A 22,191-nucleotide genomic window follows, 5' to 3' on the forward strand; every position below is an offset into this window, starting at 1 on the left:
CCCTTCCCTACAAGCCACAGACCCTGCACTTGGGGCTGCCCCTTTATCTCACCAGCACAGCCAGCTGAAAGGCTCTCAGTGCTGAGCATTCCTCCAGGACAGCACTATTGCTCCTTCCAAACGAGCAGCGTTTGTTTGCAGGGCAGGAGACAAACTGGCAGCATCTGCAGAGAGCTCTGAAGGCTCTCACCTTCCAGAAGCATCCATCGCTCACTCTGCTATTCTTGGCTCACAACAAAGCTCGTTTGTTTTCTGAAATAAAGCTGAGAGAACATAACACATCCTTGCACACATCCTGTCGCCCTGGGAACTAATCCCGTGCTCATCCCTCCTTGATTTAACCGTCCCTTTGAGCCCACAGCATGATTTCAAGGCTTCTGGCACAAACAGCTGGCACAGAACACAAACAAGGGTCAGATAGCAAATGCAATCTCTCCTGGGGATGTTTTCCCTAAAGAAACCCCCCTTTGTTACAGCAATAATCCAGGTGAGCCTGAAACAGCTGCTCTTCAAGAGAAACATTATGGTTGGAAAAGACCTCTTAAGTCCAACAATCAACCCATCCCCTACAAGAAAGAGGGTCAATTTCAAAGTTAGACATGATTGCATACAACCTTAAAGACCTTCCAGGATGGAAATCCCCTAACTTTCAGGTCACATAACCCTCTAAAATTCCCAGGTACATGCATTTGTCCTTTGGGACCCTGTGCCATAGCTGAAACATCCTGCATTGTTGTGGTAGTTGACCTCAGCACAGCCTTGAAGAGAAGAAGAGTCTCCTGCTTTGATTGCTGTTTTTAAGCAGCCATCAGCTATCAGCATTGCCAGCTGCTTCATACCAAAGAGGGAAGCCCATGTATAGCTGAAAGGCATTGAGAGTATCCACATCATGTGCATGAGCAATGAACCAATAGTCCCATGGAAAGAGGAAAGGAGCCTTTTTGGAAGCTGGGGCAGGCACAGAGGCTGAGTCTCACTCCAGATACAGCACAGATACCAGCTGAAACCTGGGGCAGCAGCACCAGCCCTGGGTACTGCACCAACTTTGTCCCTGCCCTTCTGTAGTCTGGAGCTGCTTGAGAGCCTACAGCCTTCCCTGCAGCCAGGAGGTGAATATCTGAGCCCACAGTATGCAGAGCAGCTCTGGTGTGAGTCAGACCAAGGCTGGATGGCCCAAATGGATTTTTCTCATTGCTCCCCCACTGCTGAGCAAGCTACATCAGCCCTGCAATGGAATAGGATATGTACCTCTTCTTCACAGCCTTGCAATCCAGTAGCACTAAGGTCTGTCCTCAGAGAGCACGGCTGGATGATGGGCAGAGAAGGATCAATTATGTACCTGTTAAAGAAGCTGGGTGCTGGGATGGGAGAGCAACCATCACAAAACCACCCATTGCTCCTTGCAATAGGAGGGGATTGTCTGTAGCACTGATCCCCCCCCCCGACAATTGTGTTCAGCTGACAGATAAGGAAACAAACAGAACAAGTCAGAGATGGGCATCCAAAAGGGCAGCTACTAATACAAACCAGAGGGGTTCCACCAAGAAACAGTAGGTGCCAGCATCCCAGACATGGATGGAGCAGCATCCCAGAGATGGAGCAAAAGGTATTTACAGGGCTGAAAAAAGGTAAGGGCTTCCTGAAGCACCTCAGCAAAACAAGGGAAGAAAACATAGAATGGCTTAGGTTGGAGGGGACCTTAAAGATAATCCAGTTCCAAACCCCTTCCATGGGCTGGATGCCCCCCAGCTCAAGCTGCTCATGGGCCCATCCATGACCTTGGGCACCTCCAGTTCTTTGGACAGTTGTTCCAGGGCCTCACTGCTTTCAGAGTGAAAGATTTCTTCCCGACATCCAACCTAAATCTCCTCTCTGTTAGTTTAAAGCCATTCCCCCTTGTCCTGTCACTATTAGACTGTGTAAAAAGTCAGTCTCCCTTCTACTTGTAAGCTCCCATCAACTACAACTTCTCGGTCACTCAGAAGATTCTTGCTGGCAGGGAGGTTCCCCTACAGCAGCCCCTCAGATTAAACAACAGGCATCCATTGCAAGGCCAACACCCAGAGCTGCTGCTCAGCTATTCACACAGCTGCTTTCCTACCGAGTAATTAATGGGAGGTTGAACTATTTTTAAGGCTGCCCTGTATCCTCATAGAATACAGCTTCCTAGAGGGAGACATCCACAGATCTACATTAGAGGCTGTCCTAATTCACAGAGCCTCTAACAAAACAAAGCTGTGCCCTAAGGAGAAAAAACAGACCTGAGATGGGACCCCTGTGAAAGCCACTGTCTGAAGTCTAGGACAAAAGCAAAAGTCTCAGATCTGCATTAAAAGAGGCCACTTAAAAGTGCCTCCTACCTTCTGGTCAGTAAAGACATCACTCACCAACCAACCACGTCCAAGGAAGTCTGAGATCTCAGCTATAAATACCAGACAGCCTCAAATGCGTCCAGCTGAGGCTGGGTTATTCACAGCTGGGGAATTAGATAAATGCAGTTTAACTCATTTGTCTGCTTAATTTAGAGCACTCTTAAATCCCCACGTATTGATCCATATCGCCAGAGGTATTTTAACCTTTACGAGATCATGCATTAAAAACCTGTGAAGGAAGCTGGGTTCTGAGGCCTTGTTTCCTCCCCTCCCAAAGGCTGTGTACCAAAGGTAGCTGGGCTAAAAAACCCCATTCCTTCAATGATAACAAATAACAGCATCTACTTTTCTCCTGGACTTTGGACTCCTGGCTGCCAATCAGCCCTGGTCAGGAAAGCACATGTGTCCTAATTAAAAGCCCAAAGCAACAAGAGCAGTGCTTCACTGGTGGCATTTGGCAAGTGACAAAATGCAGAAGCTTCAGCTTAACAGTTCTCTGAAGGGCAAAGCAAGGTTTATAGGCAGCACTGCTGGAAGGAGAGCGTTAAACATCGCCAATGGGTAGATTTAATAATTGTCTGGGAAATGTCAACCGCTGTCAAAATACAGCAGAGCTCAGTGCAGCCCACAGCAAGGGGCTCCTATGGGTTCATCTGAGAACACAGCTGGATGGATGTGCCAACAGAAAACAGCCCGTTAGTTGGTATGCAGAGCACAGAACCATTGGGGAATAAAAGGGGAGGGGGTCAGCCCACCCCAACAAACAGCATCTCCCTTCAGTATATGTATTGCAGCCCAGTGCAATACCAAGATGCCTCCCAGACTCACCGTGTCAGTGCCCCCAGGGCCAAGTGTTCTGCAAGCTGCACTCAATTCAGTTCAGGGAAAAAGGCTGATGAAATGCTCCTGGGTTCCACCAGACCCTGATAATTTCCAGGAATTCTCTCACCTCACAGGAAAGGAAATAACAGGAATGTTTTTGTTACAGTGTTCTGAAACAAAGTACAGACGTGGAACCCACTGCTATGGCAGCAAGACGGCTGTCACTGCAGCAGAGATCTTCAAAGCCCCCGAACACCTTTCCTTCTGGCTTCCAGATGCATGGGATTGCTTTGACACACCTTACACAAGACCCCAAACAGAATACTACCCACCTCTGTATGCTCAGTTCAGAAAGCATCCTTTGAGGGGAAAGAAGAGGGAAGGGAGAGCATGTGGGGTAATGTACCATCAAAGGAGACTGAACTTCCTGAAGCCAACCCACTATCTGGACATTTCCTGTCTGCACACACGCTTGGAATGGCAGAGCATTAAAACCCATTTCAGGAGAAGAGAAAAGCTTTAGAGATGAGCACAAAGTGCAGAGCTGCCAATGGAGCACACCCTCCCCCTGGGGGTGGCCAGCCCTGTAATTGCCACATTGCTTCACTGTAATGATAGTGGGAGGGAGTCAGGACAGCTGCAAAAAGCAAATGAGGCACTTCTCCAAGAGGGAAAGAAAATAACCAAGGGCTTCTTTAACCCAACTGTTGGAGCTAACATGAAAACATGAGCAATGGTGATGGGCAGCTGGGGAGAGCAGCCCGGAGAGCCACAGAGGAAATTAAACCCAAAGCTCAAGCAGCCCAACCTTCTACCTCTACAAAACCAGAGCAGAAATGATACCCTGCTCGCTAAGAGCTTGGCCAAGGTCTCCCTTCTCCATCCTGCTTTCTAACAAATGCTGGGCCAGGCTGAAATGATGGTGTGCACAGCTGAGGAGAACCAGGTTCCCACCTCCTGCTTTCCAAGGCAGATCTGGGAATCATCAGACACACCACCTCACTTTATTCCCTACAGCTGCCCCTATTCTGTCCCCCATATCATTATGGTCACAAGATGTGGCAATTACAGTCCCCCCCCCCTGCAGGGACATTCTCCATCAGGTTTTGAAGTGCAGCTCTGATGCAGAGCTCCATCTCAATTGAGCCAGCTTTGAGATCTGCATCTTAGAGCTCAGCAGGAAGCTGGCTGGTGGAGTCCTTGACAAAACATCACTCTTCTCAACAGTCCACCTAGGACAGCTTCTTCTCTTGCCCTGCATCCTTACAAGCCCCTTTATCAAAGGCCTGCAGGGTCTGATGGCAGAATTCAACCAACTGCTTCCTCTCACTGCTTTACAGCACTGCAGTTGTTACCCAACTGCCTCCAAAGGTTCCTAGTTCCCCTATAAAGCAGGGCAGGCTGCCCAGGCACTTAAGCATCACACAACAGGTTTGCCTGCTGCTTTCTGGTCAGCTAAAGTACAGAGCAAACCCTAGACAATTGAAAAGAATGAAACTTGAAGGCACACTAGGCCCCTCTCCAAAGGGCTCAGCATCACTGCTGAGTGCTCAAGCCCTTCATAAACAACTTGTTCTTTGTTAGGTTTGAAGATAAGCTGCCCAGCATTTTACACATACCAGCCCAGGTAAGACAAAGAGCAACTTGCAACCACAGAACTCACCTGCCACACCATGCCATTGTGTTCAAGAGGAATAACACAACTAGCAAGGAGTGGTTATCTGGCTAGGTTAGGCATTTGTGCATTGAAGCTAAATAGAAAGGCTCCAGACTGCATTAAAAAGAAAGCCACAAGCTCCTTTCTTCAGGCACAACCTTGTGATCTTGGATGCAGACACCTAGTTTTTGCCATAATCTTATTAAGGAGCACAAACATCAAGCAGAACAACTTTGCACAGCAGAAACAGAAAGGAACACCCTAAGGATACAAAATGAGCCTGGCTACATTGGGACCTGAGAGAATAAGAAGTCAGGAACAACACCGCTTTCATTTAGTTTCCAGAAATCCTCAGAGAATGACACAGCCTTTCACTGCTTTACTTCACAGTCACTCCTGCAGTTTGGGGCAGTACAGCACTGCATTGGAGTACGTGCACACTCAGCATGTACAGGGCTGCAGCTGCAACCTCTTTGTGCTTTCCTACCTCACTGCTGTTGAAACGTTCTGACTTCTAAACCTCAAGATGCAGCTCTGCAAAATGTCCCCAATACAATCAAGCTACTGTTTCAGGCACATCCCATTACCTGCTGAGGATGTGATCTTCTGAACATTGACTGTTAGCAATTCAGTTTTTCCACAACAGGACAACAGCAACCAGAGTGTGGTATCAAGCAACTGGCAGCAGAGCTCTGAAACAGAAGTGACAGACAGTGAGGTGTTTCACATTGCAAACACAATACAGAAAGGGCAAGTGACTTCAGGTCTAGAAATATTTGCTGTAGATCAACCTTCCTTCTTGTCTGCCTCCTCCAGCTTTCCAGGTACGAGTGAAACTGAGTTTCCTCTCCCTTTTTCGTGGGTTTTTGTAGTTGTTTGGGGTTCTGTCTGCTCCCATTCGTTATTTGCTTCAAGACTCTCTGCTTTCAGGCTTGTGCCTGCACATTTTTAGTCACTGGCAATAACAAACCCTTGCAATCATCCTGAACAGCCATAGCCCTTCAGTACCTCAAGCAGAAATACAGAGGGCCCTAAAGCCAGCTTCTCCATTTGTCCATGCTTTATACCATCAGATGGTGACACAGAGACCAGGGGAAAGCTTCTTGTTTCAGTCAGCTCCTCTGAAATCACTGCATCTTATACCAACATGGGGCTGAGCCTTAATATTTTAATAGGAACCCAGACTCCATGTGCCAGCCCTGTTCTAAAGCCTTACGCTTCTTACATCACACACCCTAGACTCAAACAAAGCATTATGGCTCAGCCGATTTTTTCTGCTCCATATATCTCCACAGGCAAAGAAGCATTCTCCTAAAACTGAAATGGAGTCTCTGAAGTTTCAGAAGCAGGAACTTCACTTCCAAAGAAAGCAAATATTTACACCTACCAGCACCAGCTGCCTCTTTTATTTCCCCTCCATTTCATTTCCAGATGCATTGTTGGTACATCTGCTCTATTAATTAAAACTGATTTACACAAGACAAAATTGAATCCTTAACACAGCCCTTCGGTGGGAAGGGATGACGTCTACAACAGCACTTGCATCTTTCAGAATTCCCCATGTACCATCCTCTCACCTTTGCTGCTTGAAAAGTGTTTTGCTCTGTTGAAGTCCATCAGGCATTTCTGCAGCAAACAAGGAAGAAAGGATTCAGCCCAATCCACTGCCTCTCATTGACCAACCCTTCACTCCTGCCATCGGTGATTACATGAGGAGTCAGGGGAAGGCAGGGGCTGTTTGGCTACTTGTTTTACATGATCTGCCCAATTTCCAGCATCACCCTTAAGAGAGACTTTAACCATCCTGCTTTAACCTCAGCTGTCCTTACAGCGCTCAGCAAGGCATAAAACAGCATATGATTGGTAAAGCAAAACAAGACAACTGACTTGAGGCACAAGCAGCTTTGCTACATGCATCACTACTGCTGTGGGACCATGTTCCTCCTCCTCAGAATGGGGTTTTACTGGCCCCAGCCCTGGGGTTTGCATGGTGTTAGCAATACTAATTTCAGGTAAAGGGCAACTTGCAATCACTGCCTTTCATTCTATCACAGCATTTGTAAGGAATTACAGTCTTCCAGACATTGCTCAGTGGGTTCAGAAGAGAATACAAGCAGCACAGCCCACCTGCACCCCCAATGAAAACAAGACTGAACTCTCTGCAAACTACAGAGCAGGTTTTGACCATGATTTTCCCCAGTTCCTTCCATATCCAAACACCTTTTCACCTACTGTAACAGAACCTTCCTTCCCAGATTCTGTCTGATAAGCCACAAAGAGCGTCTCAGCCCAGACCCACCCGTCCTCTCCTAATCTTCTCTGCTGTGAAGAGTCCTTAAAACCTCAGCTGCCTGCAGGGGAAGGAATAAACACACAAGTTGGCTCTAAGAGCAGATGGTGTCTGAAGGAAATTATCATAATTAAGCTTCAGAGTTGTGTATTTCCAAGAGACTGCTCCATTTCAGCATCAAACCTCTAGGCCAGCGCAGTTATTAAAACTGTAAGTTCCACCACATTTCATTAATTGCTAATTACAGCTTCATTACTTCCACTCCCAAGACTGCTGCTGTCACTGTTTCCTCTGGGAAGAGGTTCAGGTCACTTCCAAACTAAGAGTGATGGGATGATTCAAGTAGTGAGAAGCAGGGAGGTGTTTCCAACCACTGCATGTGTGCAGGTCCAGCCCCACGTGCAGGTTGCACACACTAATCCCTATCAGGATGGCACTGGTGATGATGGGTTGGTTGATGGTTGGACCAGATGATCCTAGAGGTCCTTCCAACCTTAATGACTCTGTGACAAGGTGACCAAGAACAGGCCTATGGAATGCTGGTTGAGCTCCAGCATCCAGCCTAAAGAACCATTTCTGGTCTGTCCCCTCTGTAACCCAATGATAAACCGGCCAGACCAAACTTCACGCTTGGACCTCATCCTGTGCAGAGTTCCCCATAGAAGCTGGATCAGATGAAATATCTCATCTTCAGCCTGGGGTCTCATTCACTCCCTGCAGGAGGTGAGGGAACAACAGCTGGACAACAGCCAGAGCTCTGAGCAGGTTTCCAGATTGAAAACCTGCATTTCAGTATGCGGGCTCATTCACTTTGGTAAAGCTGGTCTTGTAATTAAAAAGCAAAGCAATCTACAGAAGTTTATGGGCTTATGCTACCCTGTTTCATAATGGAAGCACAGAGCCAATTTAGGGCTTGTTCAGCACCCAGTGCTATTAACTGTGCATCTTAGGCACAATTGTACTTCTCTGTAAATCTACATTTCATTAACATCCTGAAATCAATTACTCGGTGATTTATAGTTAAGGTTACAGCACTGACAGCTATTAAGCACCCAGCTACTCCAGTGCTTCCACAGAAAGTGTGAGCCTGCAGTCACTGAGGGTTAGGCAAACTTTGCAGCTGGCTGGGATCAAGCTGCTCTCTCACACTCTGTGCATCAGCCAACCCAGATCCCTTCCAGCTTGTGCTAACACATTCAGAGCCAGCTCTAAGAGCTGTGTGACAGCAAGCAACCAGTGCTGAGCAGCAGCATTGCTACCTGGGAGGAATCTTGCAAGAATCCCAACCCAGGAGGACCGGTTCCCAACACCCTGCATGACCTATTCCACATAGGGCTCACCTTGCAGTGTGCATTTCTCAGGCTCCTGTAGTTGGGACCTTCCATCTATGGTATGGAAGGAAGGCAGGGAACCCAGCTTTCCACATTGCTCCTGTGATTCAGACATCCCCAGCAGCAACAGTTTCCTCCACCAAACACACCTACTAAAGAGCATCATTATTGGAGGCCACCTCAGAGCCAAGTTTAATTGTGACCCCAAGACAGACTTCATTACGTTTCAACTCAACAGCTATAGAGTACACTGCCATCAACCCAGAGCAGTCAACTGATTATAAAGAAAGCATTTAATCACCTTAACCCTCTAGAGACTTAAATTAAGACACTTCACCACCATGGCCCCTTTGTTCCTCTGTCTAATTGAGGTTTCATTACTGCCTGGCCACCAGATCACTGTTTTGAGTTACAGGTACCTGACAGCTTAAGACCTCAGGGTACAGCAGTGTGAGCTTGCATTTGTATCAGGCAGCCTTCATCCATCCCCATCTCTCAGCTGTACAGATAATGATCTCTGACTTCAGCAACAAATAAGTTTTGAATATTGATTCACTTCTCCCCCAGTACCCACCAATTTAGATAAATCAATTTGCCAACAAATGACAGGCACTTTTCCCTGCTCCCCCTCAATTTAGATAAATCAATTTGCTAACAAGCAGCAGTCATCTTCATTTAATAAAACACTGAAGACGACTTTGATAAACGCGTTCAGGTTTCCTACAGAAGAATAACATCCTTTAAAAGGGACCACCAAGCGGGGTGCAGTAGTTGCCTTCAAATAGGACTGTATTATAGGTAAAATTTCACACACACACCCCTTGCCAGAAGATACCAAGAACCTGATAGAACACAGTGGAAGAATTATCTCAATCTCTCTGCTCAGCCTAAAAGAGAACATTCCTCTGCTCTGCATTCAGTGATTCAGCTTAGCTCTGACAGCACCTAAAACTCCAGAGCTGGCAGGCAAGCTTGCATAAGATCCATCAAAACTGAAATAAGATTTATAATCAACATAATGTAGCGTATAAAGTGACTTTAAAGACTGAAGAAATCACACATGCAGTTCTTAAGGTTTCTAACAGGAAAACAGGGACAGACACGCTTTCCCTGTTTCTAATGTGCCGCCTCATGTGTTTTCATGCAATGTTTTTATACTGCAATATTGTGAAAAGTAAATATTTCGAAGGCCTGTTTAAATACAATTACAGGCATTTACATTTCCCTGCCATTCAGTACAGCCACATTAAATCATGCCTCCAACAAATCTGACATAGTCCTTCAGACAGGCTCCTCCAACGCAGCCCCCATTTTAATGGCCATTCACTTCCAAACCCACGTCTCCTGAAGCACATTTTGATGTTCGCTGCCAACACTTCAGTCTGGAGTTCAAATCAAATGAGACAACGCTGGCCTGCATTTCAGCAGCCATTTCTACTTTAAAGATGACCCCCCCAGTAGCTACCAACTGTATGAAAATCAAGGTACCAGAGAAGTACATCTCACAACATCTCCTACCTCGAGGATATGGTGCAGTATTGGCCAGCCCCCTAACCTGGGGTTCTCCTTTACTTCCAAAGCAGGGTGGCAGTGAGAAATGTCAGCATCCATAGCTGCAATAAGAACCAGCTAGCACAAAGTCTCATGACAAACCTGATAACCAGGCTGAAGACAACAACCAGTTGGAACCCTTGTCAGTACAGCAGAGAAATAAGGCACGCAGCTTTTCTTTAATAACACCAGTCACTGAAGGCAAGCACTTTGAATGAAAGCATTTGGATAAGGATTAATAAAAGACTTTGCAGACTAAACTGCAGTGTGGTTTCCTACCGGAGAGGCTGTCACAGCCAGGAGGAACTGAAGATCCTTTGGACAGCCCTTGCTGTGCAAACAGGCTCCACGCACAGCATCTGTCTGCCAAGATGGGCAACAAGGCCACGGAGCTCCTACAAACCACTTCTGTCACCAGTGTCTCTTTGAAACAGCAAACTGCAAAGGAAATGAGTTGAGAAAGCGAGCAGCAGACACATTATGCTCAGCAGGCCTCCATCTCTTCCATTCACCGATGATGGGTCCGCAAGGCAGGTTCTCCCTCCAGCACTTGTCATCACCTTCCACATTCAGGTAGAGCAACGACCAGCAAAAGAACTAAAACAGAATATAGTTTATTTTTTTCTGCATACATTTTGCTTTTCTTCCATTTAGATAAGCTCTTTTAACAGATTCGTGGGCCAAACAAATACACAACAGCCACGTAAACCAATATATGCCATAATGTACATAAAGAAAATATTTACATTTACATTCACACCCTTCAAAACAAAAGCACACGTTGATGAGTTACAAAAGAAACATCTTCCTCGCTGTATCATCATCATGGGGGCTTCCACACATGCAAGCACAAATGTACTGCGTGTGCATAAGAAAGGCAGCACACAACTGGCAACCTCTTTGCACACATACTTACACCTCAGAGCTTCTTTAAAAGAGAATTCAGAGCAAGGAAAGGCCTCTCCTTGCAGGTGAGAAAATGCCCTGCATTTAAATGTCTCATACAGGTTCTTCTTATTTAAGTCCCTATATCCACCAGCTAATACTTTCAGCAAACTCCATTGTTCAGACTTGCATTTGGCTCTGGACCCCCACAAGCGGCACAGGAGGGCTCAACAGCAATCCAAATCATTCCCCAAAGAGTAAGAAATGAGCAGCCACAGGCTGAATGCATCGCTGGCATAAACAGCCCCGCTTGATCTTTGTCAGGTGAACGCAACACAAACAACTGGAGCTGAGGATATCCATATGGCATTCATGAAAAGGGCTTCACGAATGAGATGGAGAAACCATTACCAGGCTTCTGGGAGCAAATTTTAATCTCCCTGTTTTCAAAGCCCTAAAAGAAATATAAGAGATAGATATTCAAAGGCTGCAGCTGAAATGGAAGCTCTTGCTTAAAACTAATAAACAAAAGCATTTCACACCACCCAAAACGGTAAGATGGATTAACGTAGGATTTCCTCTGCTTCACCATTAAGAATTAACAAGCTGAAAATCATCTGTAAATTAAACAGATGCTGAAAGATGGGTTTTAGGAACAGTAACAGGAGTGGTAAAGCTCTGAGGCTTCAGCTTGCTGGTCAACCTTCCTTCATTGCATCCTAAAGCACCCAGTTACAGCGGTCCAAAATCAAGGTGTGGGGTTTCTTCTTAACTTCTCCCACTTTCTACATAAGGAACACAAAGCCCTCCTTGTTAAATCCCAAGTTGTGCTTTTAATAAACTGTAATTCTGCTAAATATTCTACTTTTACCAGCAGGAATCTGATAGATCAGCTTCAATTAAGACGAATAGACACCAATTAGTACCGTTTTAATAAGCTATCGGATTTCATACTATAAATCTCATTACGTTCTGCAGAAATTAAATTGGAAAGCCAGTGGCAAAAACACACACAATCTGTGCACATCCAAATAAATCCACATAAGATCAGCGAGAATATCTGGCAAGCCTCAATGCAACTCAACTGAAAAGGAAAACCAACACATTTGGTTGGTGAGGAATCCAATCTGTTTAACCTCCATGCAATGCTCACTTAAAACAGAAGATCCAGACATTCAGAACAAAACAATGGAGCTTGCAGCTGATCAATGGATACTGGTCCTTCATTGGAAACAAGCAGCAGAGCTGCAAAACTAAATTTGCTTCACGTTTTCATGCACACTGATTGAATCTACGTTCTACTTATCTACCAATCTATGTTTCCTTCCTCCACCATCTTTTCCCTGTGTGAAGACTGAGGCTCCTACAGAAGAGAGCTGATAACCAGTTCATCCTCAAACAGGTCAAAGGAAAAAAGAAAGAGGCCAGAGTAACAGCAGCCATGACATTAAGATGCTTCATCAGCCATCACCCAAAACCCAATCAGCCAAAGGGACTGACAGCACTGACCAATGCGGGAGCCATCAGCCCCTCTCTTCAAAGGTTAATGCATTCTTCCCATGCATTCTTACACGTTCCAAAAGTCACAAGTGAAATTAAGTGTCACTTCTCAAAGACATTTTTGGTCTTGAGACAGCCAGGACAATGGGGGACTCTCGTAATTAAGACAAGCATCATTCCTAACTTTGAAACTGCTGCCATTGAGACAACAACAACAAAAGAAGAGTTTCCAAATCAGATCTTTTCCTTAACAGACGGAGCAGCTGCTGCCAAAGGATTTCTCCTGTCACCTCCTGACAGCTGCCAACAGAACAGGTCCAGAGCAAACAGGGCACCAGGATATGCACGACATTGGATTTCCTATGTTTTAGGGATCTGGCTTCTCATTCTGTGGCTATTCAAAATGCTTTGTCTTAAAAACTAAGGAAGGACGGGAAGCAGAATGCCATGAGGAAAGGATTTTCAAGCCTGAAAAACACATCATTAGCAGAGCTCAGATTTTACTTTACAATAAGAATTCAAAAAACATCAGATTGACGTTAGGAGAAAAACTCACATGATTCACCTTCTGGTTGGGATGCTTTTTCTACTTGGGCCTCCACAGCAGAATACCACAATGCAAGAACACCCGTGCACTCGAAGCCTCATTTGCCCCTGCTTTAAGAGAAGCCTTTTTATATGCTTCAGCTCAGTGCAAGTTTCAGATGCATAAATCACCTCTGAAACAGCAGCGGAGACACAAAGGTGTCTTCGGTGGACAATACCTTTATTCTGCTTTGACTCAGGTAAGGGAGACTGTAACAGGCGGTCTTTGAACCCGTCTTGTCAGTCATTCTTCTACAGTGTTTCTTACCTGCTTTTTTCTCTCTCATTCTCAGTGCAATCCCAAATCCTGGTCTGAGGGAGGAAGCATGATTCAGCTCATGACAGAGCGAGCTCATTTAAATAAATGAAAGGGGACAATGACCAACCCCTGAAGCTTCTGTTTGCATGGCTTCTCTGCTTCTACCTACATGCAGCTGTAAAAAAAACCCCATGGCTTTTAGCAAATGCTATCAGTTAGTCAGAGCTGAGCCACCAACTCATTCACCTGTCAAACCCTTAAATAAAAATGAACTGTTAAATGCATGAAATTCTGCCCCAATCAACACGTTAAAAAAAAAGCTTATTAAATGTGCAGCACCTCCAGACAAAACAGTTTTTCAGCAGCACTTTTAATCCTTACCAGTAATCAATTATCCTTCAAGCTCCTATATTACATAATTAGAAGTGCTTCCAGAAGGTGACTGGTAATTAATCAGGAGACTATTTTCCTTCTGGCTCCACGTTTCCGACTTTCTTCTACGAGATCCTGCACATATCAGCAGTAAATCATTTCTCCTTCCAAACACCATTTCTCCCTCCAAGCAAGTTTTCCCCGTGTAAACTACAAACTTAAAACTAAATGTTAATATACGAGCCAGGCTTCCAAAATTCAGCTCTCAAAGGAGCAATATGGAAAAATAAAATTCAACTCCCTTAAAGGAGCAGTCAGTCAGCAATTTCATCAGCTTTTATCTCTGAGGAGAACCAAATGAAATCTTAACCCAAAGAAAGTATCACATTCCTTCAGCTTAGCACTCCTCCTAAGCATTTCAGAGCCCTACGTGACCACGCTTTTAGCCTAAGAACATTTGCAGTTCCTCCTTAATAGCACTTCAATCAAGGAGTCCCAGATCAGGTTAAGGAAAAGGTGCCCATAAAAAAAACACAAAGTTAAAATACTCCATCCATTGATGGGACAGGGAGACAAAGCCATGCAATCACCTGTCCTAGGCCATATAGCATGATCCTTGCGTTCACATTTTGAGTTAAAGAGAATCATTCCCTGGACACCTCTGCTATTGCTTAGAGGCAGTTGTTTTCAACCCAGCCCCTGCAAGCCAGTTGCCCATTCAAGACACTCATCCCTCCAGTTGCATCCCAGGCTTTCATATTGCCAGGCCCCAACATCAACTTTTGGCTCCCACAAACCCCATAAGAAAAGGCAGCGGTGTCAGAACTCCCCCATTTAGCTCAGCAGAAGAAGGATAATGTCACAAAACAAAGCCCACCACAGTCTGGCTGGAAGAAACAGGTAAGGCACCACACCACCTATCAACATGAAGGCAACACCACTGATCCAAGTGGTACACAAGGAAATTTGAAGAGATAACTGTCATAGAAGAAACAGTTTATCCACTCCAAACACTGCCTCAACCTCCCACACCTGAGATTAAGCCAGGGGTTTCTACAGGCCAGTCCACCATGAGTAGGGTTGACAGCTCAAAGCATCCTCCTGCCGTGACCGTAAAACTCGGCATTGATATTCACAACAATGTTTTTAACTTCTACCTGCCTGAGATACAAGGTAGAGCAGCAACTTGCTCGATTCAAGGGTTATTTTAGAGTGAAGTATTGCCAGTCATTTGTTGCTGCTTAGCTTGCACGAGCAAGTGGAGCTGTCTCTTTGCAATGGCTGTGTTCAAATCCCACAAGAACTCCAACAGTTTGCCCTGGAGGAGACTCTCCATAGGCACAAACTGCAAAACTTGCTTGGGAGAATCCGAGTCTAGCAAAGAACTCATTAGTTTATGCAGATGTTGCAGGTACTCAATAACAGGATTTGGGACACCCTGGTAACCAACACACAGCAAAACAGTGCACGCCTTCAAAGGCTCACGGGAAGTCGGACAAGCAAACGTGATGCATCTGAAACAGCAATGCAGTACAAACACCAGGCCAGCTGTGAAACGTGTAAAACAAGAAAGAATAGGCAGAATCAATGCATCTCCCATTGTAAGCTGATCCAGGGAATGCAGAACACACCCCAAAAGCTGCTGTTGGTATTTTGGTTCTCCATCATAAAGCAAAGAGAAGCTAAAAGTCAGCAGCGTGGCCAAGTTGAGGCACTTTATTTCCATACTGGGCTGGCTTTCAGCATCATAAAGGGGTGGGAAGTCCACCACAAGGCACTTGAATTTGTCCCCACATTTTCCATTCAGGACCTCCCGATAAGACTGGGAAAGATCAGACACTTCTGCCATTATCTGCTCCCCACGAAGTACCTCACAGGAGTGACAAAGCTGCAGCAGCTGTTTGCTTTTTTGCCTCCCCACCAGCTCATTCATAGCTTCATTAAGGTTTTCCAAGACTTGGCCATCACAAAATGGAGAACATTTCACTGCTGGTATTCTCTTTCCTTCCAAAATGTACCACAAGTTACACTTTAGGTTAGAAGACAATCCTTCCAAAATACACGTTTTACCAGCATTATTTAAACTGTGTCCTTCAGCCACATGATCTAAATAGCCCTTTGCCACTTTATCATTCCACGTAAGGGTTTCCAGCATCTTTCTTTCATTGTACGTACTAAAATATTTGTTCCTTTGCCCGAACCATTTTGCATTCATGCTGCAACCAGCCTGAGACTTCTTGACAAGCCAGCTGTTTCTAGCAATGGGTTTCATACAAAACCTTTGCATGAAGAACTCCACTGCACAGTCTCTTAACTTGTTCAGTTTTGCCTGCTCCGCTTCCTCCATGTGCTCAAAGAGGTAGATGTTCTCACAGATAGTCTCTACCTGGCACCTGTGGAAGAACATGCAACACTCCTCATGTATTTTAAGAAAAGATTCTGGGATCACATGCTGGGGGAAAAGAGCTTTGTTGACCATATCTGTCCCAAAGTTCTGCATCATCTTAGAGAGCAGCAGATGAATGCTCTCTCTGCCCATGTAACGAAGACAAATTACATAGGCCTCCGAGTTTCCAGCTTTGCTAGTGGCTGGCTTGAAGACATGGACCTCCTCAAAACAGCAGTTAAGCAGAAAGAGAAGGTTGGTGGAACAGTGCTCAAACAGGGTAAACATCTTCAAAACAAAGGATCCTCCTACACCCAGGATCATTAAAGCAGTGACTGCTTCACAGTAATGGAGGGGTGAGACGAGAGCTTCCTGTTCACCTGGATTTCCTTGGCAATCAAAACTGCCGTCAGCAGTTACTAAGTGAACTGTGGCCATATTACTTACAAAGTTCTTAAGTCCTGTCAGATGTTTCAATGACATCACATCGCCGGTATTGTCTGGGCCAAAGTGCCACCAAGGCAGTGTATTTGCTATAAGACGGTCATCCATAATCATCATAAGGGTATCATTTGCTTCATGATATGGGTTTAGAGTATTAGCCACCCAATTCCAGTCACAGTGGATGTGGTGGGATTTCAAGTAGTGATTGAGGCTGGCTATAAAAGCTCCCGGTGCTTCACAGAGGTGAACAGAATTCAGCTGTCCCTCCTGAAGAGCTTCTGCAGGGAGGAGAGGAAAACTGCACAGCATCTCATGGAACTTGCACCAGGCCTGGGTGCACAGCTCAGCATTCACAGATTTCTTCACATGAGGAATTATTTTCCCCGCTTTATTGGTAAACGAAGTGTGCTGGTGCCATTCGGTAAGATTCTTATCACTAAGCTGGTTCTTCACTTCGTTCATCGAGTTCTTCAGATCAAGAAGCGAGTTGAATTCCTTGTGGTCACACGTGAAGGCATCACTGGGATCCGGGAGCTGCCACTCATTATTAAGCGGCTTAGTGTAAGAAAACTTCTTTGCAAAGAGCTTCTCAATTTCAGAAAGGATTTCAGGGTCGAACTTCTCAAGATTTGCAGCCTGGTCAGCGTAAGACTTCTTGCATGTGCTCATTCTTGGACTGATTGACAACCTGAAAGACAGAGAGAAAACAGCAATTCCAATCATAAACACATAAATAGACAAAGGGTGTTTTTTTTTAGTGTTTTTTGTTTGTTTTAGGAAAAAAGGATACTCTTGCTTGACTTTAGCATTCTGGAATGGAAAGGAAAATACTTCACAGAAGAACGTATCAGTCATGATCCTTGAGGTCCCTTCCAACCCAGGTCATTCTATGATTCTATGGGCTATACTGAATAAGGCCATCTGTAAATGAAAAGGCTCATCAGTTCCATTACTCTTCACACAGTAAGTAAAGAAGGGCTGGCTGCTACTTCAGCTCCTCACTGAACTCTGAATACTCTACTCACTACACAGGTATTTATGTTTAAGAGTTTAGACCTCTCAGCTCAAAACAGAACATGACAAGAGCTACACAAATTAACCAGATGGACCCACTGTAGCAATTGGACAGATCAATATAATGGGAAAAGGTGTTTCACCAGAGGTGTTATGACAAGGGACTGGAACATTAGAAAGGTGTTACAAAAGGAAGGGAAAAAGATTGCTTACCCATATCAGAAGATTCCAGGTTTGCTCTACCAGGGAAGGATCTCCAGGAGGAGACCCTTCCCCAGCAGCAGTCAACCCTCAAATAGGGTCTAAGAGAAATGCACTTTCTGTGTTACAACCCTGCATCATGTTGACCAGGCTCCTAAAGTTCTTACAGCATGCTTTCCCTACTGCAAAGAGGGTGATCAATCTGAAGGGAGAAAATATTCCCCTGCATCTGTGGTCAGTGCTATCTTGTGCTTGATGTTGAAGAAGAAAGAAGTGCGAAGTTGTGCTCTAAATGGATCAAGGCTCCGTGAGCACACTTGCACAGAGTTAGCAAGTCTTCTGCCATCTGCTCCAGTACACAGCACAAAGCAAGCAAGAAGAATTTGGGCTCATAAGCCAGAAATCAGCCAGTCAGTCTACTCAAAAACTAAGATTTCTCATTTAAGCAGCATCAATTAATCAGTATTAATACAGGACACAGGAAATCCCACACCATATGATTTTAATCATCCTTAAATACACTTCATTACCTCAGAAGCAAAATATAACACAATACTGTGGTAGAGAGTCATTAAACAGTTTAATAAGAAAAAATACTAGATAAAAATGTAAAGTGCTGACAAATTTACAGGGCAAACAGAAAGAAGAATAGCTAAAACCCCTCCCACCCAAATAACCACCTCAGGCCAACCCAGCTGTACATCATAATGACCAGCTTGCTATAGGCAGCACATGGTGAAGCACTGAGACAATGTTTCCACTCATTTCCCCACCTTGGTTGCTTTTCAATCAGCATAAAACACACCTAGTTTCACTTTTGCTCATGAAGCTTTGTTTTATCTTCAGCAGCACCTCAGTGCATGCTGGGGAGAAAAGGTCGAATGAATCATGGAATTGAGTTAGAAACCGCCCTTAAAGGCCATCCAGTCCCACTCCCTGCAATGAACAGGGGCACCACCAGGTGCTGAGAATGTCATCCAGCCCAACCTTAGGGGTCTGCAGGTGCTGGACACCACCACCTCCCAGGGCAGGCTGTGCCTGTGCTTCACCATCTTTATTGTAAAAAGCTTTTTCCTTATAACCAGTTAAAATCTCATCCCTTCTAGTTTGAAGGCTTTACAGACCTCAGTATGGGCAAGCACTGCACACTAGTTGCACTGCAAACAAGTTGCACTCCATTTTTTACCACAAACGTTGTCATAACCTTTTAATTAAGGCTGAAACCATCAAATTCCAACTCAAGCTTGGCAAGGCTCCAGGAAACCAGCTGCTATTACTTGTGATGGCCTGGCCTTGTTTCCAGCCTGCAGCAGAGTTCAGGGCTAGGAAAATCACTAAGCCACCCATCCCAGCGAAAGCATCCTGGTGCTCCTCGTTCGCGCAGCCTCCCATTCCCAAGCAGCCACATCCCAACACTGAACATCAGCTCTCCCCGCCCGCTCACGGACCGCCTCCCCCCGCACAGCGCGGCCTAGCCGCATCCCGCCCATCCTCGGCCTCGCGTAGAGGCGCCCCCATCAAGGTCGCCTCCCGCCCGGGCAGGCCTCCACGCAAGGCCGCGGCTTCAGCGCGGCCTACCGCAGGTACCGCTCCTTACCCCGGCGGCGCAGCAGGAAGGCAGGCCCGGCGGCTGGGCGGGCTGCGAGCACCGCACCGCCCCTCTCGCTCCAGCGCCCGGCCCCACAGTTGAGCCGAGCGGCTCCTCTCTGCCTTATCTTCAGCGGGGGTTAGAAGGGAGAAGCGGGCGCAGGGAGCATGGAGAGCAGCTGCAGAGTTTCGGGATGAAAGCCACACTCACGTCTGGCTTGTTTCTTCAGGGGAAGAGCCACCTCCCAGCTGTAACACAGCTCCAAAGGCTATCTCGTTAGAGAAGGAAGTGATAAGCATTTATCAAAGCTATATAAAGTTCAGGTGCTGAGCTGCTCCCAGCGTTTTAAATAGCAAGGAGCTTTGCTATACGCAGGTTAGGAGTGCAGCACTTATTAGTTGGTTTGAGATCAATGGCACAACGTGAGTTAGCAAAAATTCTTAAACTTTGCTGTTAAGTTTGCTCCACTCTCATGTGTTTCTCATTGATAAAGTGGGATCCACCCCTAATCCAGAACACACTTTAGCACAAAAAAGTCAGTGCTACAGGCACAAGGGATTCTAAAGCTCATATAATGCAAAGTAACTAGGCAAAAGCAGCAGGCCCAAAAATAAATAGCGCTTTGTTGTTGTTGTTAAGAATATAGCTGTGAAATATGGATTAATCCTTTCTCTTGCTCTGTGATAAGTAATATATACTATAAGCATTGTAATCAGAGAAATTACAAGTTCAAGTAACAATGAAACATATAACCCCCCACCTCCCTTTAGAGCTAGTTGCTTTCTAAAGCAAAGGGATGCTACTGAGAAATAGAGCAGTGAGCGTATGCATTAAAAATATACGTACAACTTATTAACACATATTAATTTTTCATCCTCTTATGTCCTTAGAAACAAAGGAAATCATTCTTGAGATAGAATTATTACATAAGGATAAAACCAATGTGGTAAATACTATGTAATAGAAATGTGCTGTTTTCTACCTTTTTGAGAGGGGTCTTTAGGTGACAAAGAGCATCAGCTGTGGATGGAAGGTTTATGTGCACAGGTGCAGTGCCTCTGCTGCCTGTGACTGGCTGAAAATCACTCTCCAGCATGTCTAGGTACTTAAAAAGGGGAAAGCAGAAGCAGGTTAAGGCAGAACAGTGATGTGGGAGGAAGGGTGTGTTGCTGGGTCTTTAGGGCCTGGTGTAGTTTCAAGTGCTTTGGTATATTTCTTTTTGTGTTTATGGTTAAGAGCTGAAGATAGGCTATGTTTTACTTTTGCTTTTTCTACAGGAAAGGACCAAGCATGCAGTGTTACTGAGATCTAGCTAAAGGTAGTGCAGGTGAATAACATAAGTGATGCTTTTAGGACCCTGTAACTAAACTGTTAGCTCTGTTGTGAGTAATACAACTCACTGTAAACTCAGCTTCAATGTGAACTCAATCTTAAGTGTTTGTTTTTTTTGTGTGTGCCCTGTTATATTCCTTCAAGTGAAGGTAGAAATTCAAGTAAGCACTTCTCTTTTACTACTTGAAGTCTTCTTTTGTCAAAAACTCCATGTGGGAATGCAGGAGTTTCATTCTGAACCAGCCCTGAATTTGCAGAGCTACCAGGTCAGACCCCATGTTTGTGCACCTTGTACAAGCCTTTACACAAACCTTCCTGAGGGGCATGGCTTAATGTGCACAATGGGATGCACTGACAGTTAGACTACATGATTTTACTGGTCCTTTCTAACCTTTATGAGTCTCTCTACCCCCTCTGCCCTTGCAGTGGGGTTGCTTGGAGCCACATGCTTTGGGTACCTAGGAGCTTTATTTTCTCCTAGTGCTCAGCTCAATTGCACACATGTCTCCCCTGTGTTCTGGTGCCTGTCTGGTTTCTCTCCCCTGCCTCCATGACAACATCTTCAGGCTGCCATCAGGGCATTGCTCAGTTTGTGTTTTGCTCAGCTAACTGTGACGAGCTCTGTGAGCTCCTTGGTATCCTGTTTCCCTGGCCACTCTTTTCCTGTAATCAGTTGCCATCATCCCCTACCTATAGGTATATGATAGGAGCACATGCACTGCTTTGGCTCTTCCAAGAGATTAAAGCCATCTCAAAGGGAATAACTTTCCTGATAACTAATTTGCTTGTGTTTACCTTCCTTCTGGCCATCTGGGATAGCCAAGCATACAAACAGCTGTGTTTCCTAAGCAATGAGTTGACAAATTACTGTGAAAATCCTGGTTAGTTCTTGGAGGGCACTTAGTGATTCTTGAGCTGAGTTTGCAGCCTGTGCAGCTCAGCTCTTCCCAAGAGCACGATGTGCAGCTCATGTGAGAGGACTGCGTGATAATGCGATGCTGCGGTAACACAGGGAAGTGGGAGACGTACCCTAAAGCATTAATTAAATGTTGTGATGAAACACTTCACAACTCTTCTCCAGATAGAAATTTGCTGCAGGAAAGCAGAGCGTTGTTAGGAAGTTATTGCAGGTGATTGGATCTGCATCCTGGAGCTGTGGAAGCTCTGCCTGCAGAGAGATGAGGCTTGAATAGCACCCAAGTCAATCAGATCTGGATTGTAGATACAGTATTCTATAGACACACACATAGAGCGATGGAGGGCTGAGATTCAGAAAGAAAGACTTTAAATACTCTTCCTTAAGAATTATGCAAGCTATTCACTAACTTCAGATGGATCTTCTTTGGAGTATTTGTATAGGAGCAGAAGTTTAATTAGTTTTATTCCTCTCTGGGGTGTTACTGGAATGAATGCACTCAGTGCTGAGATGAATTCTTTCTAGTAGGGTGAGCCTTTATCTTGTAGTTGTCCAGTCAATGCACCATTGCAATGTGAACCTCAGTAATTTGTATTAAATAACAGGTGCTGCAGAAAGATAGATAAAATGGTCCCGGCTGGTAATCCTGTTTTCCATGTAAATCTGAACTAGGGAGGAGATTGTTC

General features: G+C 45.2%; 2 protein-coding genes across 2 annotated transcripts in view; both read right to left on the minus strand.

The window, feature by feature from the left end:
- HYDIN (HYDIN axonemal central pair apparatus protein) overlaps nt 1–5,562 on the minus strand; it is a 108,311-nt gene extending 102,749 nt beyond the window's left edge. The window contains exon 1 of the mRNA XM_032447003.1: nt 5,439–5,562. The gene's annotated coding sequence lies outside the window, so the exon portion shown is untranslated. The remainder of the gene's footprint in view (nt 1–5,438) is intronic.
- Nucleotides 5,563–10,621: 5,059 nt separating this feature from the next.
- Nucleotides 10,622–19,832, minus strand: CMTR2 (cap methyltransferase 2). Its single transcript, XM_015873860.2, has 2 exons — nt 19,267–19,832; nt 10,622–17,142 (listed from the first exon to the last, which is right to left on the minus strand). Exon 2 carries the CDS (start codon nt 17,121–17,123, stop codon nt 14,832–14,834), a length of 2,292 nt encoding a protein of 763 aa, XP_015729346.1. The 5' UTR covers nt 17,124–17,142; nt 19,267–19,832; the 3' UTR covers nt 10,622–14,831.
- Between the last annotated feature and the right edge of the window lie 2,359 nt (nt 19,833–22,191).

Source organism: Coturnix japonica, chromosome 11 (assembly GCF_001577835.2).
Source record: "Coturnix japonica isolate 7356 chromosome 11, Coturnix japonica 2.1, whole genome shotgun sequence".
NCBI lineage: Eukaryota > Metazoa > Chordata > Aves > Galliformes > Phasianidae > Coturnix > Coturnix japonica.